At 37.6% G+C, this 27,928-nt stretch overlaps 2 protein-coding genes across 9 annotated transcripts in view; one reads left to right on the forward strand and one right to left on the reverse strand.

Moving 5' to 3' along the window:
• Positions 1 to 16,292, forward strand: part of NEMP2 (nuclear envelope integral membrane protein 2) — a 33,118-nt gene extending 16,826 nt beyond the window's left edge. For 3 of the 5 annotated variants that reach the window (XM_032292630.1, XM_032292633.1, XM_032292634.1), the window contains 5 exons: positions 748 to 841; positions 1,960 to 2,074; positions 3,638 to 3,863; positions 7,085 to 7,261; positions 7,996 to 10,200. In XM_032292630.1, the coding sequence (XP_032148521.1) occupies positions 748 to 841; positions 1,960 to 2,074; positions 3,638 to 3,863; positions 7,085 to 7,261; positions 7,996 to 8,119 (736 nt within the window). In that variant the 3' untranslated portion in view covers positions 8,120 to 10,200. Of the gene's footprint in view, positions 1 to 747; positions 842 to 1,959; positions 2,075 to 3,637; positions 3,864 to 7,084; positions 7,262 to 7,995; positions 10,201 to 11,508 lie in introns of those variants that run through there. The other 2 variants (XM_032292631.1, XM_032292632.1) reach the window with 2 other exon arrangements.
• The window catches only part of MFSD6 (major facilitator superfamily domain containing 6), a 93,433-nt gene continuing 80,707 nt past the window's right edge, over positions 15,203 to 27,928 (reverse strand). For 2 of the 4 annotated variants that reach the window (XM_032292626.1, XM_032292628.1), the window contains exons 5-7: positions 26,895 to 26,993; positions 19,258 to 19,538; positions 15,203 to 17,276 (exon numbers count right to left, since the gene is read on the reverse strand). In XM_032292626.1, coding sequence (XP_032148517.1) covers positions 17,073 to 17,276; positions 19,258 to 19,538; positions 26,895 to 26,993 — 584 coding nt within the window. In that variant the 3' untranslated portion in view covers positions 15,203 to 17,072. Of the gene's footprint in view, positions 17,277 to 17,434; positions 17,460 to 19,257; positions 19,539 to 26,894; positions 26,994 to 27,928 lie in introns of all 4 variants that reach the window. The other 2 variants (XM_032292629.1, XM_032292627.1) reach the window with 2 other exon arrangements.

The raw sequence follows: 27,928 nt of genomic DNA on the forward strand, positions 1-27,928 counted from the left end.
CCTCCTAGATTTACGGCCCTGATACGGAAGGCTGAATATAGCAAATATCTGACTCTTAGAAAAACATATTATCTTTTTCTTATTTATTACTGACATGTTCTCATCTGCAAACCATTATTCTGATGTTTTGTTTCTTGAAATTCTCTCATGAGAAAGAAATATTTTTTCAATATTTTACTTCTTAGCTTGTGGATTGTAGGTTAGTACCCCACACTGGTCAGCTATTCTTAACATTGCTCATTTTGAAGCTTTTCCTTATAGTGTTATCAAGTGTGTTTAATGTCATCTATGAACTTTATAAACCAGATGATGCATACACAGCATGAAGAATAAAGCCTGGACTCCAAGGAGCTGAGCTATAATCCCTAATCCTCCAGTGAGCAGATACTGACTTAGGGAAGATTTTTTAACTTCTTGGTGCCTTAATTTTCTCCTTTCTAAAACCTGGAAAAGCGCCTGCTGCATGATAGGTGTTCAGTAATCATTGTCTGATCATATCCTGAATATGGAAAATAACTCAGACATTCTGTTTTGAGTTAGTGGCAAGCAACTTACCATATTACCATAAAAAATTTCAAATATCCATTTTGTTTTTTAAGAGTAATGAGAAAGTAATGTAATGAGAGCTGCCATCTGAGTTTCTTGTTCTTAGCGTTATTTATGACTGACGTTGCCAGGTTAAACATGTTTTTCATACTGAAAGTGCTGTTTGGTATTTAAATGGCTTTTATCTGTTTATCTTGACAGAAGCCCTACTTTCTATTATTCCTCGGGAACTGTGCTAGGTGTTCTAATGACATTAGTCTTTGTCTTGCTGTTGATGAAAAGATCTATTCCAAAGGTATGCATACTATGTGCAAATGAATAAAAAATGGAAATCATGATCTTACATACATGAAAAATTCATCAAAATTAATCCACATTGTGATAGTTTATAATTTAAACTATGTTTCTTCATTATGTAAACTGGCTTTAAAATGTATCTTTTTCTGGAGTTCCTGATTGTATTTATTACTATATGTAGGCTTAGCTAAGTTTTACGTTTTGGTGATACTTTTTTTGAGACCCTTTTACTTTCTAGGTAATTTGTTTTTCTTAAGTGATAGAAAGCTATTTCTGAAAATGTCTATTTATTGAGCTGGGAATCTCATGATGCTGAACCACTGGGGCCTTAAATAACAGCACTGCTACATCTGGGGATTTTTAAAAATTATTATTAGTTCCACACACCTTGTTTGTTTGTTTGTTTGTTTGAGACAGGGTCTTGCTCTGTTGCCCAGCCTGGAGTTTAGTGGCATGATCTCAGCTCACTGCAACCTCAGCCTCCTGGGTTCAAGTGATCCTCCCGCCTCAGACTGCCCAGTAGCTGGGACTACAGGCACACACCACCATGCCCAGCTAAGTTTTCTATTTTTTGTAGAGAGAGGGTTTCACTGTATTGCCCAGGCTGGTCTTGAACTCCTGAGCTCAAGTGATCCACCTGCCTTGGCCTCCTTAAGTGCTGCAATTATAGGCATGAGCCACTGTGCCTGGCCACACCTTCAGTAAAATAACCCACTGAACTTAGTTGAGGATAAATACATATTTCATGATGGTGGTATTGCAGTTACACTGATTAAAGTTTGCAACAGCAGCATTATTTTGAGATACACTTATTCTTTGTAACAGTGCTTCTACAACTTCAGTGTGCATGCAGACCACATGGAGATCTTGTTCAAATGCGGGTTATGATTCAGCAGTTTGCGGTGGGGCCTACAACTCTGCCATTCCAGCAAGCTCCATGTGATGCCGCTACTGCTGTTTTGTGGACCATATCTTAAGACCCTAGGGAGTTTCTTAAATTGGCTTCAATTCAGTTTGATTTAGGAGTTTCTAATACAAAAGGTTTATTTGTTTGCTTTTATTTTTGTGAGAGTGAAAGAACCAAAAAATATGTCATTTATTTTCTTCCACACACAGTATAGCACCTTTTGGGCTCTAATGGTTGGTTGTTGGTTTGCTTCAGTTTATGTTGTGTACCAGTTGATGGAAGATCTGAAGTGGCTGTGGTATGAAAACAGAACATATATATTAGGTAGGTAAATAGAAAAGCAATATGCTCTGTGATTGGTAAAACTGAGATGTACAACTAGAGCCCTTCTTTTAATAGACGTTTCTCTCCAGTGTCTAAATTTTCATTTTGAACTGAGGAAAGATGCTACTAAAAATAATATTTTGTTTATCTTATTCCCATTGTTGGTGATTTCAGTTCATTTAGATCTCATTTTAGATGATTTCCCTATGACGTATTTCTTAGTTTTCTATAGTAATGATCAAAAGAGAAAAAAAAATGTCTCTTGAATTCACATGCTTCTGAATTGTGGTTAAGCTCTGACCACATCTAACTTGTAATATAAGCGTTTCTCTGAAAAGCAGCTGCTTATTTCTTTCTCTTAAGTATTCAGTAGGAAAGGTGAGAAATCTTAAATATAAATGAATAATGAAAACTTGACTTTTCAGAAACAGATAAGCTAAGAAACCATTTATTTTCCTTGTCTTATGTTATAAAATAAATGCTTTTATTGTTTATTTTAATAAGAAAGTAATGGACAATGAGAAAATTAATTTTCTCCTAACCTTTAGCACCAAATTTCTCACATAAGTTCACTTGCCTCAAAAGCAATTACGTTTTTTGTTTTACTTGAAAATTGTGTCTTTTTAGCTCATTCTTCTTTTTGTGCTACTTTTAAATTACAGATGTCATGGTACGCTCCCCTAAATACTTCGCTATTCATCTCTAAAAAACAAGTGCCTTTTCCATATAATCAGTTAATTATTATCTAAAAAATAATTACATAAAATAATCTATTACCCAGGCCATTTCCCATTCTTAATGGCTTATGTAAACCCTGATATGGTCCAGAACCACATTTAGCATCTGTTTTGTCCTGTAAATTGCTTTTAATCCATAACAATTCCTTTTTCATCAGAGTGATATGCTAAAGAGACCAAGCTTGTCCTATAGAATGTCTACCTTCTAGATTTATCTGATGACCTTTTTATGGTAGAATTTAACATGTTCTTCTCTTCTGCGTATTTTCAGTAAACTGGAAATTAGATCTCAAGGCTTGGTTAGATACAAATTAAACACTTAAGGCAGAATACCTAAGAGGTGATGGGCACTTCACCTTGGATGATACCCAGAGACACAGAATAGCTTATAGTCTCACCATCATAATGATGAGACTGAACATTAGATTCAGAGGGTGACTGCCTCCACTGTAAAATTACCTTTTCCTTTTATGACTAGAAAGTAAAAATAAAAAATAGGATTTGTAACCAATGGTGACATAAAACTGTGACTTCTTCCTGAACAAAACAATCATGATAACGTTTGTCTAATCAGGGCACTGGACTAAAATATAGACAAACATATATTATCATAATGAGTGTACATCCCAAACTATTGCAAAAGTCAGCGTAGTATCTCATGGAAGGAATAACGCCCTATGTGCATTTTCAACCTTATGTCATTGGGAAAAGAAAATAAAAATTACGGTACTCTAATAGTTTTTACCTTTAAGTCAAGGCTCTGCCAGGTTTTTCACATAATGTCTCAAATTTAAATTTATATTGTTTACCTCTTCTACTTTTCCAGGCTATATCTTGATAGTTGGATTTTTCAGCTTTGTTATCTGTTACAAGCATGGGCCCCTTTCAGACGACAGGAGCAGAAGTCTTCTGATGTGGACACTGCGGCTTCTCTCTCTGCTTCTGGTCTATGCTGGTGTGGCCATGCCTCAGTTTGCCTATGCAGCCATAATCCTCCTCATGTCCTCCTGGAGTCTGCATTACCCACTGAGAGCATTCAGTTATATGAGGTGGTATGTATCATTTTTTTCCCCAGCAAATTTGACATTTTGAGCTCTAGTTTTATTATTTGGGGAAGTTTTTGCACGCATCATATTTAATCTCATAATTACATTTAATCTGGAGATTTCTTTCTGAGCAAGATTGGGTGTAGAGGGGAAGACAGCCCCAAACATGTGATCCCATCTCTATGCCTAGTCTTCATTAATCGTTCAGAGGTGTACCACCAATTACCAGGTAATTAGAGCTCACTCAGAATTCCCTAGAGTCCGTGGCAGAAGTACTTGGGCTCTGGGTTACCTAAAATTTCTTCTTTTATTCAACATTTTCTTTAATTAGAGCCAAAGACTGCTTTAGTGGTATCAGCTATGCATATGAGCTATGAGTTAGGAAACAGAAATGAATCATAAATGATTGAAAGGTATTATTTGTATTTAGGACTTTCTTTTCTTTTAGGTTTTAAGTTAAGCCTTACGCCCTTTGAAGTATAAAAAGAAAGGTGAAGTAACCTCTGTTGTCACAGCTTTGTTATGCCTCTCCTCAGTCATCAAGTCTGAGCAGCTGTTTTCATGTCAGGTGCACAGATGGAGATGGTTCTTACCCTTGAGGTATACTTGCTAGACATAGGCATACATGTCTATCTCTTTTAAGTATTAACATGGAAACTTGCCGAGGGACCGAGGGTATATCAAGAAAGCCAGGAGAGCTTTCCTGGAGACATTACTAGGCTGAATCTTAAAGAATGAATAAAAATAACCAGATGAATAAATGTGGAGGGCTTTCCTGATGGAGAAAAAGCCCCATTTGGTACCATCAGGAGGCAGGCAGTGCTGTTAGTGCAGCAAGCAATGTAGGCATGGGCCAGATGCATGGCAGGCCATTGCTAAGCAACCTAGTCCAATCCTGTACACAGTGGGGTTTACAAGAGACATTTTAGTTAGTCCTCTCTGACTGCTGCCTGTACAGCAGTTATCAAACTAGTTGCTTAGGACCCAGACAGAAACTACGGTGAGTGATGCTGAGCAGGGGTAAGGCAGCGGTGACCAGGAGGACTGTGGGAAATTCTGCAAAGCAACCTCATTGAAAATGGGGCTGACACCATTCAGCTTGAGCTGATTTATCTTCTGTGGGAATACGGGTCCTGCATTGCCAGATCTACTGGTTTTCTAGAAAAACTGGAAATGGGAATTAGGATTAGAATGTGAAATCTTAGGATTTTTAAATGTTGGCACTTAAAAATAAAAATAATTAAAAATACATTGCAATCACACCAGAGACCATAAATACTCATTGGCTGGTGGGATGTGGCCCATCTGTCTTCTGGCACAGCAAGTGGATATAAAGGGGAGGTCCCTATGGCAGGAGAACAGTTATCAGACATGACAGTGGTCCAGGCAAGAGATGATAAGGACCTAGGTGAGGACCATGAGAACCAAGGCTGGAAGAGGGAGTGAATAAATGTTCAAGAGGTAAAATGGGCTGTGAGGAAGGACACTATGGTGACTGGTAGTTTATGGAACTGGTAACTGTGTGTGTTGCAATATCACCGGGTTAAAATTGCACCAGTGACAGAACAGGGAGCCCACACAGAAGACGTTGGCAGGGATGAAAGGCAGCAGGGCAGGGTTGGAGGGTTGATGTTGACTGGGTCTCTCTTTGCCCCATCTGCCTGAGGCAGACAGTGACTAGGAACACCAGAGGTCTTCTGTCACTGAGGCTGCCCCAGCCCCCAACATCTTTCAGGTCCCTGGCCCTTTGTCAGGCTTGTGGCCTAAGGAACCTAGGATAGAGTTCCTTCTTCCTTCCCTTTCATCATCCAACTCCCTGCCAAGAGCAAAGTGCATTCTGCACAGTGGTTCTTTTGTGCACTTACTGTGTTCTCTAACAATCAAAATGTACTGTAATTTCCTCAAGTTAAAATTTTGCTAGTGAATAACTATATAAAGAACTAGGGAATGAAACAGGAATTGATGTTGTATAGTACTTTCTAGTTGCAAAGACCTGATTATTTATATTTTAATAACATATGGTAACTACTCTTTTGATTATCCTTATTGAACACTTACTGTAGGCCACTTACTGTGCTAAGCACCCTACACAAAATGTCTCATTTGACCTGTACAGTGACCTATGAAGTAGATGACATAGATATTATTGCTTCCATTTTTATTTTTTTCATATGAGCTAGGTGAGGCTCTTAACTGTTAAGAAATTCCCCAAGTTCATATAGTGAATAAACCTCAAAGCCAGGACTGTGTCCAGGTCTTCTGGATCAGCATCCAGGGTTTTTCCTGCAGGAAAACCATTCATTTGTATTCAGGAAAGGAGAAGGAAATTATTTCACTGGATCCTTAATCTAGTTCATCAACTGTAAGATCTTTAAAATATAATAGATTTCTTTGGTCCCAAACCTCAAGAAAAAACTATATATATATTTAAATATATATTAAATAAATATGATATCCTAATAATTCTGGTGCTCATTTATATTTGGGAATCTCTGGTTAAATTTAAAGCCACCCCAAAATATTTTTAAAAACTCATTCATAAAATTTTTTTAAACCTTATTATTGTTACTATTTTTAGGAGATTCTTAGATTCCTAAATTTTTAGGTTCCTATATTTTATGAGATTTAGGGTTTTCCTGATTGGAAAAAGAAAGTTCTAATAATGATCCACACGGCATGTAATAAGGAAGAATTACTATACATTTTGTACCATATTTGCTCTTTCTCTCTAGGATTAGTCAGAATCACCACCACTAGGTGGAAGTGATATCCCACAAATCCTCCCAGGTTCTTGGTCTGGAGAGTAAATGGTCAATGTTCTAGAGGGTCTGCATAAACGGACATTTCAAAGGCTTGCTTCTGTTAGTACCCAAGAAAATCAACAGGCCAAGCTTAAAAAAAAAAAAAAAAACCAGGTTTTTAATTACCTGACTGTGTGATTAGTAATCACTGAGGAAGAAAAATACAATTAACATCTGTATTAGAAATTGATTCTCAGATGCCTTAGGACATTATTTATGATAGTCCAGAAAATGGGGAAATGTACTATCAGGCCCAAAATACATGTTCTCTATACCTTAGTCATGATAACAGCAATAAAAAAGTATAGATATGATATAGAGGAAGTTAAGAAGTATTATTACAGTTACTAGCTAAGATACGTATTTTTGTAAATCTTAAGGATTGAATTAGGTGGTAATCCTACAACCACATGCCATGTATTTTAGGAGAATGAAGCAGTGGTTTCCATCAGAAGAGCTGGTGGTGAAGTATCTTACAGAAGATGAGTACAGGGAGCAAGCTGATGCTGAAACAAATAGTGCTCTGGAGGAGCTGCGCCGGACCTGCCGAAAACCCGACTTCCCTTCATGGCTGGTCATCTCCAGACTCCACACTCCTGGAAAGTAAGTCCTGCTCTGCTGCTCCGACCATAGTTTAGTTCAGAATGATTTTGGAAATAATATGATGGTTTGGTACAGGCACTTCAGTGTAGAAATAGATTATTTCCCTGGATAACAGATGATGTAGAAGTTGTCAGAGGTCCTTTTCTCAGTACTGTGACTTTGCACAGTAGAACTGCTGATGTCAGAGTAAATATTTATATGATGTTTTATAGGGAAGGCCATAAAGATAACTTCCCTATGGGAAGGGAAGGTGGAATAGGATGTGTGACTGCTTCCATTTCTATTGGTGTGGAAAATCATTTTTAAAGTTTACTAAGAAAGACATCTGTCCCAGCATTTTTCCTTATTGCTTTCTCTTCTTTATAACTTTATCCAGGTAACAGTGCCTTCAAATTAAAGATGGAAGGGGGAAAGTATTTGACACAAAATAATGAATAATATAAATTGAAACTAATAAAAAATAGAGACAAGAAGGAATTAGAAAACAGGAGTGGGTACATTTGGCTCACTTAGTGCTTTTACATCTGCCTGTTTCTCTGCCCTTTCCATGAATAGCTGTCTTAAGAGGGATCACATAAGCCATTCCCATTTTTACACCCACTGTGTAAATGTCACCCTCTATTGATGCGAAGTCAAATTTAATTAAAGGGGAAAAATAGCAAGGGAACATGTTATCTTTCAAATAAACCTTCCTGAGATAACATTAACTTCATTTAAAACAAAAAACTTATTAGATTTGCAGACTTTGTTCTTGGAGGAAGCCACTTGTCACCTGAAGAAATCAGTCTGCATGAAGAGCAGTATGGCCTTGGGGGTGCCTTTCTGGAAGAGCAGCTCTTTAACCCAAGTACTTCCTGACACTCAACCTTCAAGTTGACTTCATTCTGGACAAGGAAATGGGTAAAGGGCAGGGGGTCTGTTAAAGTTAGGCAGAACTGTTCTAGTGAACAGTGGCAAAAACATTTGCTGTGGAGAAAAGTCATTGTAGGAAGGAAAACTAATCCATTTTGAAGATAACTTAGCATTCTTGGGGAGTTCTGCTACTTATGGTACTGTAGGTGGGTATCAAGATTCTATGACAGCCATTACCACTTTCCTTGAATGAAGACTTTCATTAGGAACAGGGGAATGATGTTCTTCGAAGGGCTAGTAAGCACAAGCAGGTGCTTTGTTGAGACCAGGGCACTCACGCCACTCTTAATCCCCTGAACCTGTGCCAAAGAACTCTGAAATACTCTTCCTATATTTCATCAGTATAAGTCCAAAAAGAGACCTGAGACATGCTGGACCAGTTGTTTTCCAGAATACAGCTCAGAGGATACTACTAAGTGTTAGTCAGTAAAGGTATTCTGAGGTCAACTAAGATTGATACGAAGTTAAACTAATGTTCCTCAGGACGTCTCAGAGGCATTATTCATGCTCATGTGCACTGTGAATCTCCCAAAGGGGAGAAATTATGCAGTTTCTTGCTTAATTTGACCACAGAACTCTTTCATGAGATTAACATTCTTTGGAACACTTGTTTGGAAAATGCTAATGGTGGTGGAATTGAGCTCTGGAGAGGTTAAATAACATGTGCAAGACCACATTGAGAGACAGCACTGGGAGAAATCCAGCCCTGGTGTATCCTTTGACTCAGGTAGACAGGATCTTCAGGAACAAGCTTAGGAGCCATCTCCCTACAGCCACAGGCCTCACAATGTTGGTGACTTGACTTTTTATTTTTCAGTAATGGCCAACTTGCTATTTAACTGTGATAAAGGGAAACGTTTCTTAAGATATTTTAAAGTTTTTTATACATAGATTTTTATATACATATGTAAGGATTAGATACTATGATTACTTTCTTTTTTCGTATTTTGAAATTGAAGGCATTTAACCTCTTGTGACATTTTGAATTGAATTTGAATTTTAAAAAATTGTTTAGCTGTATATGTTTATAACAATTTCTTACAAAACAATTTTTTTCTTGATTTATGATATTAAAATCTGGAGTGGAATGATGGGCTAACTGTGAGCTTTGGCCCCGAGGAAAGAAGGCCAAAACATAGATCTAAGAAAAGATTTGAATATGGCAAGACATTCTCGAGGTTAAGATGTTGCTAAATTGATTCTGAGAATCCAAATTAGGCTTTTTTGCTGTGATGGGGTCATAAAAATAATCTTTTTATTAGGACAAGGGTTATGGGGGAAGGATAGACAGAATTTTGGCACTGCTGCTTTCCTGAGCCAAATTTAGTAGAGTTTTTCTGTCATGAAAAAAGAACATGGCTACCCATCTGGAATTTTCTAGACTGATTTTCAAATGATAGTTCCTCTTTGAAGTAGTAGGTCAGTATTTACGCGTCTGTTTTTGCCAGACATCTTTTCATACTAGGAACTTTTATTTTTTGTAATATTCACTAATGTTAATCTGTGCCTTTACATAGACTTTGATTTTAAAAAACCAAAGGATATATTTCCCATTCAGATTTATGGTAACTATTTTATGAGTAAACAGAAGTTTGAACATTTTTCCTATGGTTTAAAATGATTTTTTAAATAATTATATTTATTGGTGATATAAATGTAGCAGATGTATCAATGCCTGTGCTCACCAAGTTCATCTCCTAAGAGGAAGCTTGTGTGGTACAAAATAAGCATATGATTAAATAACACATGAACAATCTGCTGGGGCTGCTGGGTACGTCCCAGCCAGGACAACCACTGGGCCAGGGGAAGAGGTACTGCTGAGGCAAGGAAGCAGCTCCTCGTGGGCAGCTAGCCAGGTGTAACCATCACAGTAAAAACAGCCAAAGGGAGAAGAACAACAGCAGTCCTTCAGGATATTGTTTTCCATGTTTATTTTTAGAGGAAATCATAGGTTTGTCAGTTTCTGCTTTGTGACTACTATGACAAGTTAAACAATTAAAAGCATTACTTGTGATATTTTTAGTGTATTTATATTGTTTTCATTTGATTTGCGGTATAGTATAGTACTGATCACAATTCTAATCCCCATCAAGCAATGTACAGATAACTTGTGAGAAATCTTTCCCTCCTTTCTCTCCTCCCTTCCCTTCTCTATGTCCCTCATCTCTTCTCTCCTTCTTCCTTTTTAAAGGCCTTTGAACAGTTTAAATGACCACTCAATAAAATGGCTCTGCCCTTCCCAAGTGGTTGGAAGTTGGCTTTGTGCTTCACATACCACAGGTGTACAATTATGGAGCCTAACAGATCCCTTTGTTATGTTATTGCTTATGTTTGGTGCCTACAAAAACTTACTGTTGTTAGCAAGTTGGACGGTTGACACCAGATGTGTGGGTGAGATACAGTGTAGGTGGCCACGCTTAAACAATCATATCATTCAAGTGTTGTTTTTAAAAGGTTTTAAAACACATTTTACATATCACAAAAAATGCTTTGTGAATTAGTTATATGGTTTGCCAGTAATACTTAGGGCTGAATTACAGGGGAATGTCCATCTGACGGGAAAGACAATATTTCCATTTATGACTTTTTTTTTAAATCTGAAAATTTTAGATATTTAGATTTTAAGAGGTTTGGAATAGATGATGGATTACATCAAAATATCTAAATATGTGGGAGAATTAAGATCCTGAAATGATGTCAACTAAAGAAATAGTCTCTTACATTATTCTGTATGTGGTTGTTCCCCAAAGTTAGAGATGTACAAATTTATAAATTAGCTTTTCTTGTCCAGCTGAAAGCAAGATCCTAGGCATAGGTAATATAATGCATGTGGAAGTTTGAAGAAGCCTGCGGGAAGACAGAGAGGTACTTTTAGATGACAACACTGGCAAGCTGCCTTCTGAGAGAGAGCCTGTTGGGTGGCATGACATTGAAGAGTAAACTGTTTGGGTGTGACTGTTACCCTTATTGACTCAGAACCCTGCTTTTTGTTATTGCACCGTAAGACCTGTCTCCTGTGAACCAATTCATATAGTTGGTACAGGTAGTGATTCACAACCAAAAATATAACTAGTATAAGGATAAAAACACTTGAATTTATATGACTCGCAGATTCTCTCTCAGACGACAGATTTACAAGGGATCAAATTATAAGGTGGCTGCTTGGTGAACTGAAACAAAACAAAGGGAGCTTGTTATTTAATTCACATGGTTAATGTCATGAAGCCAAAGAGTTTAATACAGATGCCACCCCCACTCCCACCCTAATGGGGCTAGCCTTGCTAATGGGATGAGATACCAACCCGTTGACAAAGACCATCCCTTCTTTTATGCAGGTCCTGCCCACAGTTTCCTCTCTGTGACTGTTGTTTTTCTAATCTTCATTAATGACCAATATCCCACCCCCTCTGATGGGAATATTTTTACTCAGATATGTTAAAATCTTCTCTGGCCTAGGAGTTGGATTATCTTTTCAAGGTAACTGTATATTTCTGTTATGATTCCTGAATGTGATACCTTAGTAGGTCACCAGAGATTTAAAATGAGTATTATATTTATGTAAGAAAATCTTGGATAGTGGGTAGCTTCTCTTTATTATTTAAATAATTTTGGGAATCTGATTTTTTTTTTAGATTTGGTCCTTTTTCCAAAAAAGACTAATTAAAAAGAGAAAGGGGAAGAAGACCAACATTTATTAGAGATCCATCAGGCACTATATGAGGCACCTTCTATACCTCTTAATTTGCACCTCATGACCACTTTGTGATATGTTTTGGTATTTTCATTTTACAGATGAGGACAGACCCTGAGGTAGGAGAAGGTTGCTGAAGGACACATGTAGCTAAAGTGGTAGAATCAGAATTTAGGCTCCTATGTGTCTGCTTCCAGGGCTCATGTTCTACTTCCTTTATTGCCATCTTTTTAAGAAAATTAAGGAAACAGCCCCATGGATAATGCATTCAAGAGGTGACTACATCTGCTGATGTTACACGCATACCAGTCATTTGTGTTCCGCAGCTATGGACACTGTAGTCTGTGGCCCTTGTCAGTGCTTCTCAGGCTGTCTGGGGTGATGGACCAGTTTCCCTGTAGTTCATCACAAGTAATACTTTTGAAAGATACACTAAATTATTAGAAAAATGAAATAGTCTTTAAAAGACACATAGAATATAAGCATGATGATCATAATGTCATGACAATGTCAGCTTGCCATACATATTTTGAAATGTTTAATTTCTGTGTTGTTGTCACATACCAGCAGTAGTTTGACGGCACCAGTCCTTGAGCACACTTTGAGTAGCACTGGTCTACATGTTATTTTTCTAAGATGCCAGTGATCTGTTCAGGAAACAAAAAAAATCCTGACGTTTTTCAAATGTAAGTTTATAATTTAAAAGAATAGCATCTTCCACTGACTGTTGGAGAGAGTATGGTATGTAATTTGTTAAATGATTATAAAATTATTGTTTACTTTTGCTGACACCTTGAAGAAGAAAAGGAAAATGAAAATTATGGAACTTATAACCTCTCTCTGCAAACTTTTCACTTTATGGAATATGATTGTTGCCATTTTTTTCCATCCTCTTCAACTTATGTTTTCCTTTATTTTATCTCTTAACTAACTCATATCCGCAACCACTTAATATTTACAACGCATGTTGGAAATGAATGCCGTGTTGTACAGCTTATTAGATAGAGGTAAATATGTATAGTATGGCACTGTAGGTTGAGATAATAGAATATGATAATAGATTTAAATGGCAATAAAGTAATAGCGCTACACCCTGGTTGGGGAAATGAGACAGCACTCCTCCTGCCCCGGGCTTTTTGCTACACAACAGTGGCAGTATTTATGGAGCACACACTATGTGTCACATAACTCATTTTAAACATCAAAACTGTAATGTACATAGTGTAATCACTTCAGTTTTACAGAGGAGGGTCCTGAGGCCCTGATATGTTTTATGTGAGTGTAACTTCTCACTGGCAGAGCTGGGACTCAAATGCAAACAGTGTGACTGCAGAGCCCACACTCCTAACACTGTAAGGTCCCTTGGGTTGTCATCTAAAAACTGTGACTTTCCTGGAGCCATAGTTGGAGGCAAGTGGTCCTGTATTAGCTGCCCGAAGCAGATGGCAGCTGGTTGAGAGTTAGATACCTAGCTGGACTAGCACTAAGCTAGACTGGCTCACTTTTCCACTATGTTAGATATCAGCAAGTTTCCAGTTACTCCCTTATAACAAGCCAGTTTGTCCTGGCATAACGTAAATTACTTTCTGAGATCTGACAAACCACTCCCCCTTTCACCCCTTTTCTGTCCCCACCTAGGCACCAGTCTGTCACCCAATGCTCCATGGTTTGGAATTCTTAAGCCAGATATTCTCAAAGCTTTACTAAACAAGCCCAGGAGTGGTTTGGGGCTTCAAAAGTAGCCTTTGTCTTGTCTCCATGCACTTTCATCACCTCTTTCTTACCTATAGTCACTGTCAAAGCATACCCTCATCTTTTTACAGAATAATAATCTTCATCTCTAACCCCTCACACTGAAGCTGAGTAAAATGGCCCAGAGATCTCCCCAAGGTGATCTCTTCCTTTATACCCTTGCTGTCCAATATGGTAGCCATGAGCCATGTGTGGCTGTTTAAAATTAGAAACCTAATTCCCCAGAAAATTAGCTACATTTCAGTTAATAGCCACATGTGGCTTATGGCTACTGTACTAGACAGGGCAAATAGAGAACTTTCCATCTTCTCAGTAAGTCCTGCTGGACAGTGCTATTCTATGATGCTGTTGCCTTGGATACAGAGCTGTGGGTGTGTCCTCTTTCCCTTCCTGATTCCCATGGCTCTGGCCAGAGTCTGTACCAACCTCTGGGTTTCCTGTGCAGAGTTATCAATCCAGCCAACTCACCTCCAGAGTATAAAGGGTCTGGAGTTCCTACAATTCACAAAGCATCAAGAATTTGAAGGATTTCTAGGAATCTAGGAATATCTAGAAATCCTAAATGGAAATATAACCACATACATACACATATCAGGTATGTATGGTAATGGTTTAGGCTAGGCTGTTTTATGGCTTCCTCTACCACAACAGATGCAGGGAATGGCCTCCTGGCCTCCTGGGGTGGGGGAAGATACTAAGTGGACCAGGGCTTTGACACTACGAAAATCTGAGTTTGAATCCTGGCTTTGTGATCTTGAGCTCATAACTTAAACTAAGCTTCAGAATCCTCTTATTTAAAATGGGGATAGTGATATGTACACCTCCAGTTTTTGTTAAGGGCAAAATGATCATCTCATTAGCACACTATAGGCACCCAATATCCACAGCTGTGGTTACCTTTTCCTAGATTCACTGCTTACCTCCAAATTGGCTGAGAGGAATACTGCCTAAGTAATGGTGTCAGTACTACCAGCAGTCCCCACCTCAGCAGTACTGGAAGGAATTGCCAGTCAGAGCGAAGCTATTAGCCAACTATCCACTTCATGTGACCCGTGGCAGGATTAATAAGCCATTAAAGCAGCATTGCTCTTCCTGTGAATTCCTTAACACTTTTCATAAGGTTTAGTGCCTGCTGGACAATGTATTATAATCTATTCTTAAGACTTGAGGAGTAGTTTAATAATTAGCAATTAACTTCTTTGAATCCACACAAGCTCAGCACTTGGGTAATTTACTGTTTCTACAACCATAGGAGAAAGAGTAGGAAGTAAGTCATTAAGGCAGTGATTACCAGCCTGGGCTCTGTGACACCCCTGCGTGTGTTGAGGGACCTCAAGAACAAAATCTCAAATAAAAATTTAATTTGAATTCACTTTAATATTTTAAAGTAGCATATGGCACTTTGGGGACAGGAAGAAAAAGTCGGTCACAAAGTACACAAACCCATGAAGGTGTCAGCTCACAAGGCTGGAAATGACTGCATTATCAATTCTGCTGTCACAGTAAATGTTCCATAACAAAGGCATGTTGAATTTGGTCTCATTCATTACAGAGTAAAGGACTTTTGTTTGGTTACATCTTTGTCATTTAAGAAACATTTAAAAATGGTATTTATTTTTATTTCAACATGTCAACTGTGCATTTCCAAAAGAGCAGGCTTTTCAAAGGAATAAATCAGAACTGTAAACACAAGATATAGTTAAGTTTTTGACTTCCTACAGTCAGTTTCACAAATCCACATACTGTACATTCATAGGTGAGGTTCAGCCTGTCACCCATTTCTTTATTTCTATAATTACACAAGTGTAATAAATACATCTGATTTTAAAGGTCACTTAAAATGAGTCATAATTTACAGTACAGTACATTTCAGTTCAAGTGCAAAAAATAACGATTTGCTGAATTCTACTTCTTTCAGTTATTTTATTTTTAAGCTGTGTTTTGTGGTGAAGCTAGACATCCAAGTGTAGAATTTCTTGTCCCAACTGCAGTATTGGGCAGAACTATGGTGTCATGGAGAAGCCCTCACTTTACAGTTGATCCTGTCTAATCAGGGTCAGAGGGTAAGGTGAGTTGCTCATTTCTAATTCTTGTTTTTTTCTTTCCTCTCTCCTGTGCTCATCCACAGCTATTACATAAATTATATAATTCACCTTTATTCAGCTAAAACTGTGTCCCCTTTCCACACTCCCCCCAGGTTTCCTATTTCCTCTGCTTTGACTTTAAGCAGCAAGCTTTATGTGTGACCCACCCAGCCATTGTTCTGGCTGCTTTTGTAACATTTGCAGTTGCATACACTACATTGTCCAGTGTCTGACTGTGTCTTCATGAGAAGGAGTATACTGAGATTTCTTTCTTTAGTCATTGGAAAGTATAGTTGCTCCTTATTGCCATCTTTCCCGTTCATGGTTTCCTATTTACCACCTTTTCTCACCAAAAACAAAACAACTGACCCAATATGTAATTTCTAAAAATTGTATCCCTCCCCCAGGCACTTAAATCTTATACTGTTATTTGTAAATAGTACTGCTTAGTTAAAGGAACTCTTAGGAATTCAGTGATTTTTGTGTGTGTTTCATTCCCTCAGCTAATTACAGCCTGAATCACTATAAGATAGTAAATAGCGAGAGAGGCTATTTACAGTATCAATATATTTAGTAAACTCTTGTCTATCAAGCCACAGGATACTGAGTTGGTTGGTTGATTTGAAATAATCCTTCGTTTCCGTTTTTTTTTTTTTTTTTCTCAAAGCCCATTCAAAACAAAAGGCATTTTTAAGCTCAGCTTAGCTTGCAGTAGTCAATAATAACTCTGTTGCTCTAAGAATTATTTCCATTATATACCATACACATACAAAAATATATTTGCTAAAGATATGTAAAGTTTCTGTTGAAACTTTTAACTTCATTTTTTAACTTTTAACTTTATTTTTAACAAAAGCACATGTGCTACTAACTTTTATCTGGTTACTTTTAAAATATATCTTGTAATTTTAAAAATGGTTCTTTTCAAGAAAAACAAAAGTATAGATGAGTTCTATTTCTTCCCAGTTTGTATTAAGAACCAAATAATTAGAATTAATAATCAGAAGAGGGAGATTATATCAACATTCACCTCAAAACACTTTCATTCCCTCCACTTAGTGTAACTGCTGGTTTCAACTCTTACTGCACTGGCAGAGAAATTCTATCATCCTTAACCAACCAAAGAACTGAAAGCCCTCACTGAACTCCATTTCCCTGTTGTAATTCCAATGCGGATTATGGAAGTTTACCTTTTCCTGCCAATATGTACTGTAGCTCCTGTGTGTGTGTTTCCATGTTAATGAGTTTAGATATTTAGAAGCATATGCAGTGCTGTGCTCCTCCAGGGGAGGTGTATCCTGGCTAGGGGGCCTCACCCTGTCCTGGCTGAGGAGCCTGATTCCATGCAGGGTGTGAGATGAGCAGGACACCCTCAGTGTTCTCCCACGGCCGGCTGAGCCTGCTGCTCTTCACTCTCCTCTGTGCGTGGGTCCACACTGGGGTGAGCAGGGCTGGTCTGTGTCTGAGATGCTGCTGTGTCAGGGGATGGCTGGTTTCTAGATGGGTCAGAGTGAGTCTCGCATGGGACAGGCTGGGCTCTACCAGCAGGAGAATTTTCACTATTCTCATTGGTCCCCTGGAGGTAAAAAGCAGGAGATGCATCATGATCAGTGATAGCAAATAAATCCAACTTTTTATATACGCTTTCAAATAAGATAGGAAACTTGGGGAGATCATCCGGAAGTGCCCATATCAGGGACCAAGTAATAGAGGAATAAGGATAGAATGTCTTACCTTTCATCTCCTTTCCTATGTGCAACTGCCAGAGCCGCATGAAAAACACAAACACTATAAGCAGATGTGTCTTGTGGAAAAGGAACATTACTATCAAAATGCCTGTTACTACTAGGCAAACAATTTACATCAGCAAATATTTACTGAAACCCTCGCCCCCCGCTCCCCGCCACAGGCCATGTGGCAAGTCGCTGGGCAAGCACTATGGAATAACTGAAACTCAGGCCGCCTGCTAAGACCACAGAATCCAAGAGCCAGAAGACACTTTGTCTAACAGGAAGTAAGGAAGGGGTTCTCATCCTTGGAGGCAGAGCTGGGAAAGAATATCCTGTAATTAAGAGTCCCAATGTATATCTGATATTTCAAAATGTGCACCAAAGGTTAGATAAGACAGCCACATAAAAAAGTGAATGTAAACAAACACTTGTGTAACCAACTGTAAGTAACCATGAGTATAACATCACCAGCAGCAATTTCTATAAATGCCATATTGGTTGTACAAATAAGAAAAAAAATTTAAATGGATTCTCCCCGAAATTAGTACCCATCACTTTTTAGCTGAGCACCCCCCCAAAAATTTTCATTTCTGTGATTCAACAAGGTAAGAAAAAGAAACTTAGTATAATGACTTCTAAGAATAACTACAGCATACTTGCCAGTTTTATTAATCCTAACATACCAGAAAAATATTTAATTTGGCTTAAGCCTAATAGGCTTCTGTGAAAATGAGGATGAGTACACAAAGTAATGAAAATATTGCTACTCAAGCAGCAGATAATAAAATTACCCTTTCTCCTTCTTTGTCTTCCTGCTTTAAGGTATTAAAATCCTGTATATGCTCCTCCCACTCCAACGTCTAGTTCTTGCCTGAGCATTGAGTTTATTATCTTGATAAATAAATAGGATCATGCATGGACTTGCATGCATATGGTTATCAATAAAGAACCAGATTTGGTTAAAATTTCACAAAGATTTTATGTTAGCTTATAAGATTTTCTGAAAGGGGAATAACTCAAATTACCCTTATTTTTAAATCTTTCTCCTTTATTTTTTTAATGTGTCCTCTGAAGCTACTCTAGACAGAGCTGACATGACTTATCAAGTAAAAGGGAGTGATTGTTATAAAACAGGCGAACTGGGTCTCTTTCTTTGGCTAAACAATCTAGGGAAGTTACACTCATTTTCCAAAGTGAGGATACACCTGTAAATTATCCACACTTTTATCAACATGATTTACTCAGGAAAGATCTTACTTTACTCAGTAGAGACCACTCCTCTGGGGACATGAAAATCACACTTTTAGACTTATTTTTCAGATGACGTCACCTGCACAATGATAATTCCACTGAGTTAAGTGTCCTATTATACCCATATAGTGGCTCATATTAATTTAACAAATATTCATTGTTGTCCTATAATATATAATGCCTTCACTAGAATTTTGGAATTATAGAGATTAATAAATATGGTTCCCAAAGGTATGAAACATATATTTTCCTTTCAACTGGCAACTATCAACACTGAAATTTAAAAGAAATATACAAGGAAAGAATGGATTTATTTATTATTTTGAAGAAGTGAAAGAATCATATCCTTTGAAGTTTTCCTGAACTCTGTTAAGGCAGAATATTCTCTCTATGGGACCTTGTATACACCCTCTTTAACTCAGTGCTCTCAGAGTACTGAAACTGTTTGCATGTCTATTCCCCCACCAGACTTTCAATAATTCTTGTTGAATGAAAAGTGAGTAATTAAAACAACTAAGCCCAGTTAAGGCATCTTGAGTGACAGGTAATATTGCTAGCCCAGCAGAGGAACTATACCTGTAAAGGCTGTATCTCAGAAGCACGGTTGTCTCTTGTGAGTTGCATCATCTCTTTAATTTGGTAGAGTGCATAGACAAAGGTCACCCAGGGAGAAGAGCTGACTCCCCAGGCTGGTTTGTTCACATCTTCCTGTTCTTCCTGGTGCTTCGTTTTCTTGGGTGGAAGTCTGGGCTCAATGCGTGGCATGACATCTTCTGTCTGTTGCTGTACCAAGTCAATGGTTGCTATAGGGACGGGACTAGAGGGAACAGGAATCCTTTCTGCCAACATTGTCTTGTCTGGAGAGAAAATAATGTGTAAACTATTTTTCAGCATTTTCTACATATTTAAACAAAAGTAAAAATAAATAAATAGACCAAGAATCCCATAAGCCCATTCCAGAGTGCTTGGTAATACTAATAAATTGTTGGTTAAGTATGACTTCATAACTTGGTGCAAGCACCGAATCAATGAACATGATGTTTATCTTTGGGTCTCCTTATCAGGCTTAATAGACATTAACATATTTATTTAAGAAATCTATTTTTAATCTAACTTAGAACATCAGTGGGGCAGAGGTTATAATGAGTATGGTCTTAGGCCCATTTAAGGATTATGATTTAGAAGACAGGCATCAAAACAGGAAAAGCCACACGATAGGGTTTTTTTTTTCCTTTTAATTTTTATTTTGTGGCTGGGCACGGTGGCTCATGCCTATAATCCCAGCACTTTGGGAGCCTGAGGCGGGTGGATCACGAGGTCAAGAGACGCAGAGCATCCTGGCCAACATGGTGAAACCCCGTCTCTACTAAAAATACAAAAAATTAGCTGGATGTGGTGGTGCATGCCTGTAGTCCCAGTTACTCGGGAGGCTAAGGCAGGATAATTGGTTGAACCCGGGAGGCAGAGGTTGTAGTGAGCCAAGATCACACCACTGCACTCCGACCTGGCAACAGAGTAAGACTCTTGTCTCAAAAAATAAATAAAAAAATTATTTGCATAGGTTTTTGGGGAATAGGTGATATTTGGTTACATGGGTAAGTTATTTAGTGGTGATTTGTGAGATTTTTGGTGCACCCATCACCTAAGCAGTATACACGGAACCCAATTTGCAGTCTTTTATCCCTCACCCACTTCCTACTCTTTCCTCTGAGTCCCCAAAGTCCACTGTATTATTCTAATGCCTTCCTTTGCATCCTCATAGCTTAGCTCCCCCTTATGAGTGAGAATATACGATGTTTGGTTTTCCATTCCTGAGTTGCTTCCCTTAGAATATGGTCTCCAATCCCATCCAGGTTGCTGTGAATGCCATCACTTCATTCCTTTTTATGGTTGAGTAGCATACCACTACTCAACCATATTTTCTTTATCCACTCATTGATTGATGGGCATTTGGGCTGGTTCCTCATGTTTACAATTGTGAATTGTGCTGCTATAAAATGTGTGTGCAAGTATCTTTTTCGTATAATGACTTCTTTTCCTCTGGGTAGATAATCCAGTAGTGGGACTGCTGAATCAAATGGTAGTTCTACTTTTAGTTCTTAAGGAATCTCCACACTGCTTTCCATAGTGGTTGTACTAGTTTACATTCCCACCAGCAGTGTAAAAGTGTTTCCTTTTCACCACATCCATGCCAACATCTATTATTTTTCGACTGTTTGATAATGGCCATTCTTGTGGGAGTAAGGTGATATCACATTGTGGTTTTGATTTGCATTTGCCTGATCACTAGTGATGCTGAGCATTTTTTCTTTTTTTGGCCATTTGTGTATATTTGTTTGAGAACTATCTCTTCCTGTCCTTAGTCCACTTTTTTTTTCTTGCTAATTTGTTTGAATTCCTTGTAGATTCTGGATATTAGTCCTTTGTTGGATGTATAGACTGAATATTTTCTCCAGCTCTGTGGGTTGTCTGTTTACTCTGCTGACTGTTCCTTTTGCTGTGCAAATGCTCTTTAGTTTAATTAAGTCCCATTGATTTATTTTTGTTTTTGTTGCATTTCCTTTTAGGTTCTTGGTCATGAAATCTTTGCTGAAGCCAATGTCCAGAAGGATTTTTCTGATATTATCTTCTAGAATTTTTAGTTTCAGGACTTAGATTTAAGTCCTTGATTCATCTTGAGTTGATTTTTTTATAAGGTAAGAGATGAGGTTGCAGTTTCATTCTCCTACATGTGGCTTGCCAATTATTCTAGCACCATTTGTGGAATAGTGTGTCCTTTCCCCACTTTACATTTTTGTTTGCTTTGTGAAAGATCAATTGGCTATAAGTATTTAGCTTTATTTCTAGGTTCTTTATTCTGTTCTATTGGTTTATGTGCCTATTTTTATACCAGTACCATGCTGTTTTGGTGACTATGGCCTTATAATATAGTTTGAAATCAGGTAGTGTGATGCCTCCAGGTATTTCTTTTTGCTTAGTCTTGCTTTGGTTATGTGGGCTCTTTTTTTGGCTCCACATGAATTTTAGGATTGTTTTTCCTAGTTCTGTGAAGAATGATGGTGGTATTTGGATGGGAAATTGCACTGAGTTTGTAGATTGCTTTTGGCAGTATAGTCATTTTCACAATATTGATTCTACCTATCCATGAGCATGGGATGTATTTCCATTTGTTTATGTCATCTATGATTTCTTTCAGCAGTATTTTGTTGTTTTCCTTATAGAGGTCTTTCACCTCCTTGGTTAGGTATATTCCTACATACTTTATTTTTTACAGCTATTGTAAAAGGGTTTGGGTTCTTGATTTGATTCTCAGTTTGGTCATTGTTGGTGTATAGCAGAGCTACTGATTTCTGTACATTAATTTTGTATCCTGAAACTTTGCTGAATTCATTTATCAGTTCTAAGAGCTTTTAGAAGGAGTCTTTAGGGTTTTCTAAGTATACAATCTTACCATCAGCAACAGCGACAATTTGACTTCTGCTTTACTGATTTGGATGCCCTTTATTTCCTTCCCTTGTCTAATTGCTCTGGCTAGGACTTCCAGTACTATGTTGAATAGAAGTGGTCAGAGTGGGCATCCTTGTCTTGTTCCAATTCTCAGGGGGAATGCTTTCAACTTCTCCCTGTTCAGTATTATGTTGGCCATGAGTTTATCACAAATGGCTTTTATGTCATTGTGGTATGTCTGTTGTATGCCAATTTTGCTTAGGGTTTTAATCACAAAGGGATGCTGGATTTCATCAAATGCTTTTTCTGCATCTACTGAGATGATCATGTGATTTCTGTTTATGTGGTGAAAGACATTTATTGACTTGCATATGTTAAACCATTCCTGCGTCCCTGGTATGAAACCCACTTGATCATGGTGAATTATCTTTTTGACATGCTGTTGGATTTGGTTAGCTAGTATTTTGTTAAGGACTTTTGTATTGATGTTCATCAGGAATATTGGTTTTCTTTTTTTGTTATGTCCTTTCCTGGTTTTGGTATTAGGGTGATACTGGCTTCATGGAATGTTTTAGGGAGGATTTCCTCTTTCTCTATCTTGTGGAATACTGTCAATAGGATTGGTACCAATTCTTCTTTGAATGCCTGACAGAATCCAGCTGTGAATCCATCTGGTCCTGGACTTTTTTTTTCACTGGCGATTTTTTTTTTTTATTACTGTTTCAGTCTCACTACTTATTTGTCTGTTCAGGGTTTCTAATTCTTCCTGATTTAAGCTAGGAGGGTTGTATCTTTCCAGGAATTTATGTGTCTCCTCTGGGTTTTCCAGTTTATGCATGTAAAAATGTTAATTGTAGCCTTGAATGATCTTTTGTATTTCTGTGGTGTTGGTTGTAATATTTCCTGTTTCATTTCTAATTGAGCTTATTTGGATTTTCTCTTTTCTTAGTTAATCTTGTTAATGATATATCAATTTTATTTCTTTTTCAAAGAACCAGCTTTTTGTTTCATTTATATTTTTGTATTTTTTTTTCTTTCAATTTTATTTAGTTCTTTTCTCATCTTGACTATCTCCTTTATTCTGCTGGGTTTGGGTTTGGTTTATTCTTATTTCTCTAGTTCCTTGAGGTGTGACCTTAGATTGTCTATTTGTGTTCTTTAATACTTTTTGACATAGGCATTTGAGACTATGACCTTTCCTCTTAGTACCACCTTTGCTGTATCCCAGAGGTTTTGACAGGTTGTGTCACTATTATTGTTCAGTTCAAAGCATTTTTAATTTCCATCTTGATTTCATTGTTGAATTAATGATCAGGCAGGAGGTTATTTAATTTCTGTGTCTGCATGACTTTGAAGGTTCCCTGGAGGTGATTTCCAATTTTATTCCACTGTGGTCTGAGATAGTACTTGATATAATTTCCATTTTCTTAAATTTATTGAGACATGTTTTGTGGCCTATTATTTAGTCTATCTTGGAGAAAGTTCCATGCATCAATGAATAGAATGTATACTCTGCAGTTATTGGGTGGAATGTTCTGTAAATATCTGTTAAGTTCATTTGTTCCAGGTATAGTTTAAATCCATTGTTTCTTTGTTGACTTTGTCTTAATGACCTGTCTAGTGCTGTCAGTGGAGTATTGAAGTCTTCCACTATTATTGTGTTGCTGTATATCTCATTAGTTACGTCTAGTAGTAATTGTTTTATGAATTTGGGAGCTCCAGTGTTAGGTGCATGTATAATTAGGATTGTGATATTTTCCTGTTGGACAAGGCCGTTTATCATTATATAATATTGCCATTTGTCTCTTTTAACTGCTGTTGCTTTAATGTCTGTTTTGTCTGATATAAGAGTAGCTACTCCTGCTTGCATTTGGTGTCCATTTGCATGGAATGTCTTTTTCCACCTGTTTACCTTAAATTTATGTGAGTCCTTATGTGTTAGGTGAGTCTCTTGTAGGCAGCAGATATTTTGTTGGTAATTCTTATCCATCCTGCAATTCTGCATATTTTAAGTGGAGAATTTAGGCCATTTACATTCAACATTAGTATTGAAATATGAGGTAGTATTCCATTCATCGTGTTATTTGTTGCCTGTATACCTTGTGTTTTTTTAAAATTGTGTTTTGTTTTATAGGTCCTGTGAGATTTATGCTTTAAAGAGGTTGTGTTTTGATGCGTTTCCAGGATTTGTTTCAAGATTTAGAGCTCCTTTTAGCTCTTATACTGCTCACTGGGTGGTGGCATATTCTTGTAGTTCTGGCCTGGTAATTCTTGAAGTGCTGGCTTATAGTAGTGGCGAAGTCTCTCAGCATTTGTTTGTCTGACAAAGACTGTATCTTTCCTTTGTTTATGAGGCTTAGTTTCACTGGATACAAAATTCTTGGCTGATAATTGTTTTGTTTAAAGAGGCTGAACATAGGGTCCCAATCCTTTTTAGCTGGTAGGGTTTCTGCTGAGAAACCTGCTGTCAATCTGATAGGTTTTCTTTTATAGGATATCTGATGCTTTTGCCTCACAGCTCTTGAGATTCTTTCCTTCCTCTTGACTTTTGATAACCTGATGACAATGTACCTAGGCAATGATCTCTTTGCAATGAATTTTCCAGGTGTTCTTTGTGATTCTTGTATTTGGATGTCTAGGTTTCTAGCAAGGCAGAGATGTTTCCTTGATTATTCCCCCATATATGTTTTCCAAACATTTAGATTTCTCTTCTTCCTCAGGAACTCCAATTATTCTTAGGTTTGGTCATTTAACATAATCCTAAACTTCTTGGAGGCTTTGTTCATTTTGTAAAAAATTCTTTTTTGTCTTTGTTGGATTGAGTTAATTCAAAAACCTTGCCTTTGAGCTCTGAAGTTCTTTCTTCTGCTTCTTCAATTCTGTTGCTGAGGCTTTCAGATATTTTGCATTTCTCTTAAGTGTGTCCTTTATTTCCTGAAGTTGTAATTATTTTTTATGTATGCTATGTATCTCACTGAGGATTTCTCCCCTCATTTCTTTTATCATTTTTCAATTTCCTTAAATTAGACTTCACCTTTCTCTGGTGCCTCCATGATTAGCTTAATAATGGACCTTCTGAATTATTTTTCAGGTAAATCTTCTTGGTTTAGATCCATTGCTGGTGAGCTAGTGTGATTTTGGTGAGGCAAGTTAAAGAATCTTGTTTTGTCATATTACCAGAATTGTTATTCTGTTTCCTTCTCATTTGGGTACCCTATGTTAGAGACAAGATCTGGAGCTCAAGGCTGCTGTTCAGATTCTTTTGTCCCACAGAGTGTTCCCTTAATGTGGTACTCTCCCCCTTTTTGAGGGATGTGAATTCCTGAGAGCTGAGCTGTGGTGATTGTTACTTCTCTTCTGGCTTTAGCCACCCAGCAGGGCTACCAGGCTCTGGGCTGATACTGGGGATTGTCTGCATATAGTCCTGTGATGTGAACTGTCTTCTGGTCTCTCAGCCATGGATACCAGCCCAGTATTTGGGCTGTCTCCCCGGTCCTGCAGGAGCAATCTGCTTCCTTCAGAGGGTCTGTGGATTCTCTCAGCTTTCCTGGTATATTCCTGCAGTAGTTCTGAAGCAAAAGTTCATGATGCAAGTCTCCACATACTGCTTTGTCCATCTGAGTGGGAGTTGCACCTAGTCCTGCCTCCTGCCCACCATTTTCCTGATAGCACTCTCTCCAGAACACAAGTATTTTAAAAACCAACCCAGTAACATATTCTCACTAATCAAAGATGAGTTAAAATCTGATTGCTTATTTTTATGTTTTATGTTTCTTATACTGAAGTAATTAATGATTTTAAATTTTTTGTTATTAATAGTGAAGATATTCAAGTCCACAAATTTTTCTCAAAGTACAACTTTGACTACATCTTATAACTTTGGGAGACCTGTGATAGCTATTTTATTGGCCTTTTACAGGAGGCATAGACTGAGGCTGTATAAAAGAGATAAACCATTTAGAATTATAAGAGAACAAAAGTAAGAAAAACCAGTATTGGTCTTTCTGAGTAACTCACTGAGATCAAAATCTGTCTCTCAGGCTTCTGTAATAAGCGAATTTTTCTCTTCACAGAAGCATTTCAGGGAGGCTAATGCTCCCCAAAGGATAGGACACCCAAAGAAGATGAGCCTTGTTCTGGGACCAAAAAGCTGAGCAACAATATTTTTATCCTACTGGTTGGCGTTTTTCATAAAAAGTTGAGTCAAAGGAGGTTATATCAAATATTAATGTGTAGTCGTTCTCATCTACACATTAATATTTGATATAACCTCCTTTTGTATAACAGTCTTAATAAAGACTGGTTTATTAATAAAAACTATCCCTGGTTCAGAGGAAACTTCAGATTTCAGGTCTCAACTTTTTTTTTTTTTTAAACAAATGAAGGTATGGCATAGAGAAGAATACCATTTACTCCCTATCCCTAGTAGTAAAATGACTGTATAGCCTTATATGTATTTGACTTAAATTTGAAATACCTTTAGAGTACCAGAGAAATTGAAAACTAACACTTCCCCAGCATCTGGTATTATAAAAGAAAACCAAAACAAGAAAATCCCAAGCTACTTAAAACAGTCAAATTTTTTCTGCATAGTAGGTGGATTTCTATAACAATGGTCCACATGAATTCATTGATACGCCACTCAGAAAATTGAACCAAGTAGTCCTGTTGTACACTCTGTACCACTTCTGGGCTTCTCAAGGGGCATGTATTGATTTCCATAGATTGAACTATTAGGACTATTAAGAAAAAATGGAAATAATTACCTTCTTCCTCATCTGGCACTGCCAGCCACTGAATCAGGGCAAATAGCAGTAGGATCACCAAGCAGGCCATGCCAATTCCTCGGAAGGTTGCAGCAGCCCCTGTAAAAACAAACAGCACTCTCTATAGAGTAATTCCAAGAAATGCAGATAGCGCTTATCTAAAACTGTCAATTTTCTAAAGATGAGCTCAAAGGAAGCACAGCTTAGGACAAATCAGAGAAAAGTGGCTGGCTATTAGGTCCACATAATGGAAAAACACAGGGCTGGGTATGTGTCAAGAGACCTAGGGCTGGTATTGGATCTGTCATCGATCAATTATAAAACTGTATTTATATAGGATTATCTCTAAGTGCCTGTCACCACGACATAATTCAATGGTGCTCTCCTTTTAATATGAAAATACCATTTACCCAAGTATTAACTAATGGAGCTATTAATCTGTAGTTGGAACAGCAGTGCTCAAATAGTGCTATAAATGCACACATTTTCTGGACCCACCTTATATATTAATAGATGACTGAGCAGTTAAGATCCCTGCAGGTGATAGTCAGGGGATAGGACAAGGGGTGAGTGAATAATCTCACTCGCTTGTTACAGAAGCCTCAGAGACAGATTTTAATTTGGAGCAGAATAATCTCATTTCTACTCCAGCTCCTATGTTTGCAATAAGGAAGATCTGACAAGACAGATTTTGTTATCATAAATGTAGTGGCATTACCAAAGCCAGCATGTGGTTAGATTCTTCTGGTTCAAAATCTCCTAATGGAATAACAATGATTAATTTTATTTCCTTTAGGATTATTATCAGCAGGTTTAAGGTACCTTACTTTAGAACAAAAGCACTCGTGCTTATTCATTTGTTTGACTCCTTTGAGGCATCTCTGTAGCATCTCATTAAGCTGATTGTCAGAGGAGTGTGCACAGTTACAGGCTGGCTTGAATCAGCTTAGCAACATAAACACACTGCTTTACAGTTATGACTACCATGAAATCTAGAAAGAGATTATGAATTCTGGAATTTAGCTTCTGGCAAT

The sequence above is a fragment of the Sapajus apella genome, unplaced genomic scaffold (assembly GCF_009761245.1).
Source record: "Sapajus apella isolate SASKATOON/1434 unplaced genomic scaffold, GSC_monkey_1.0 scaffold28, whole genome shotgun sequence".
Lineage (NCBI taxonomy): Eukaryota > Metazoa > Chordata > Mammalia > Primates > Cebidae > Sapajus > Sapajus apella.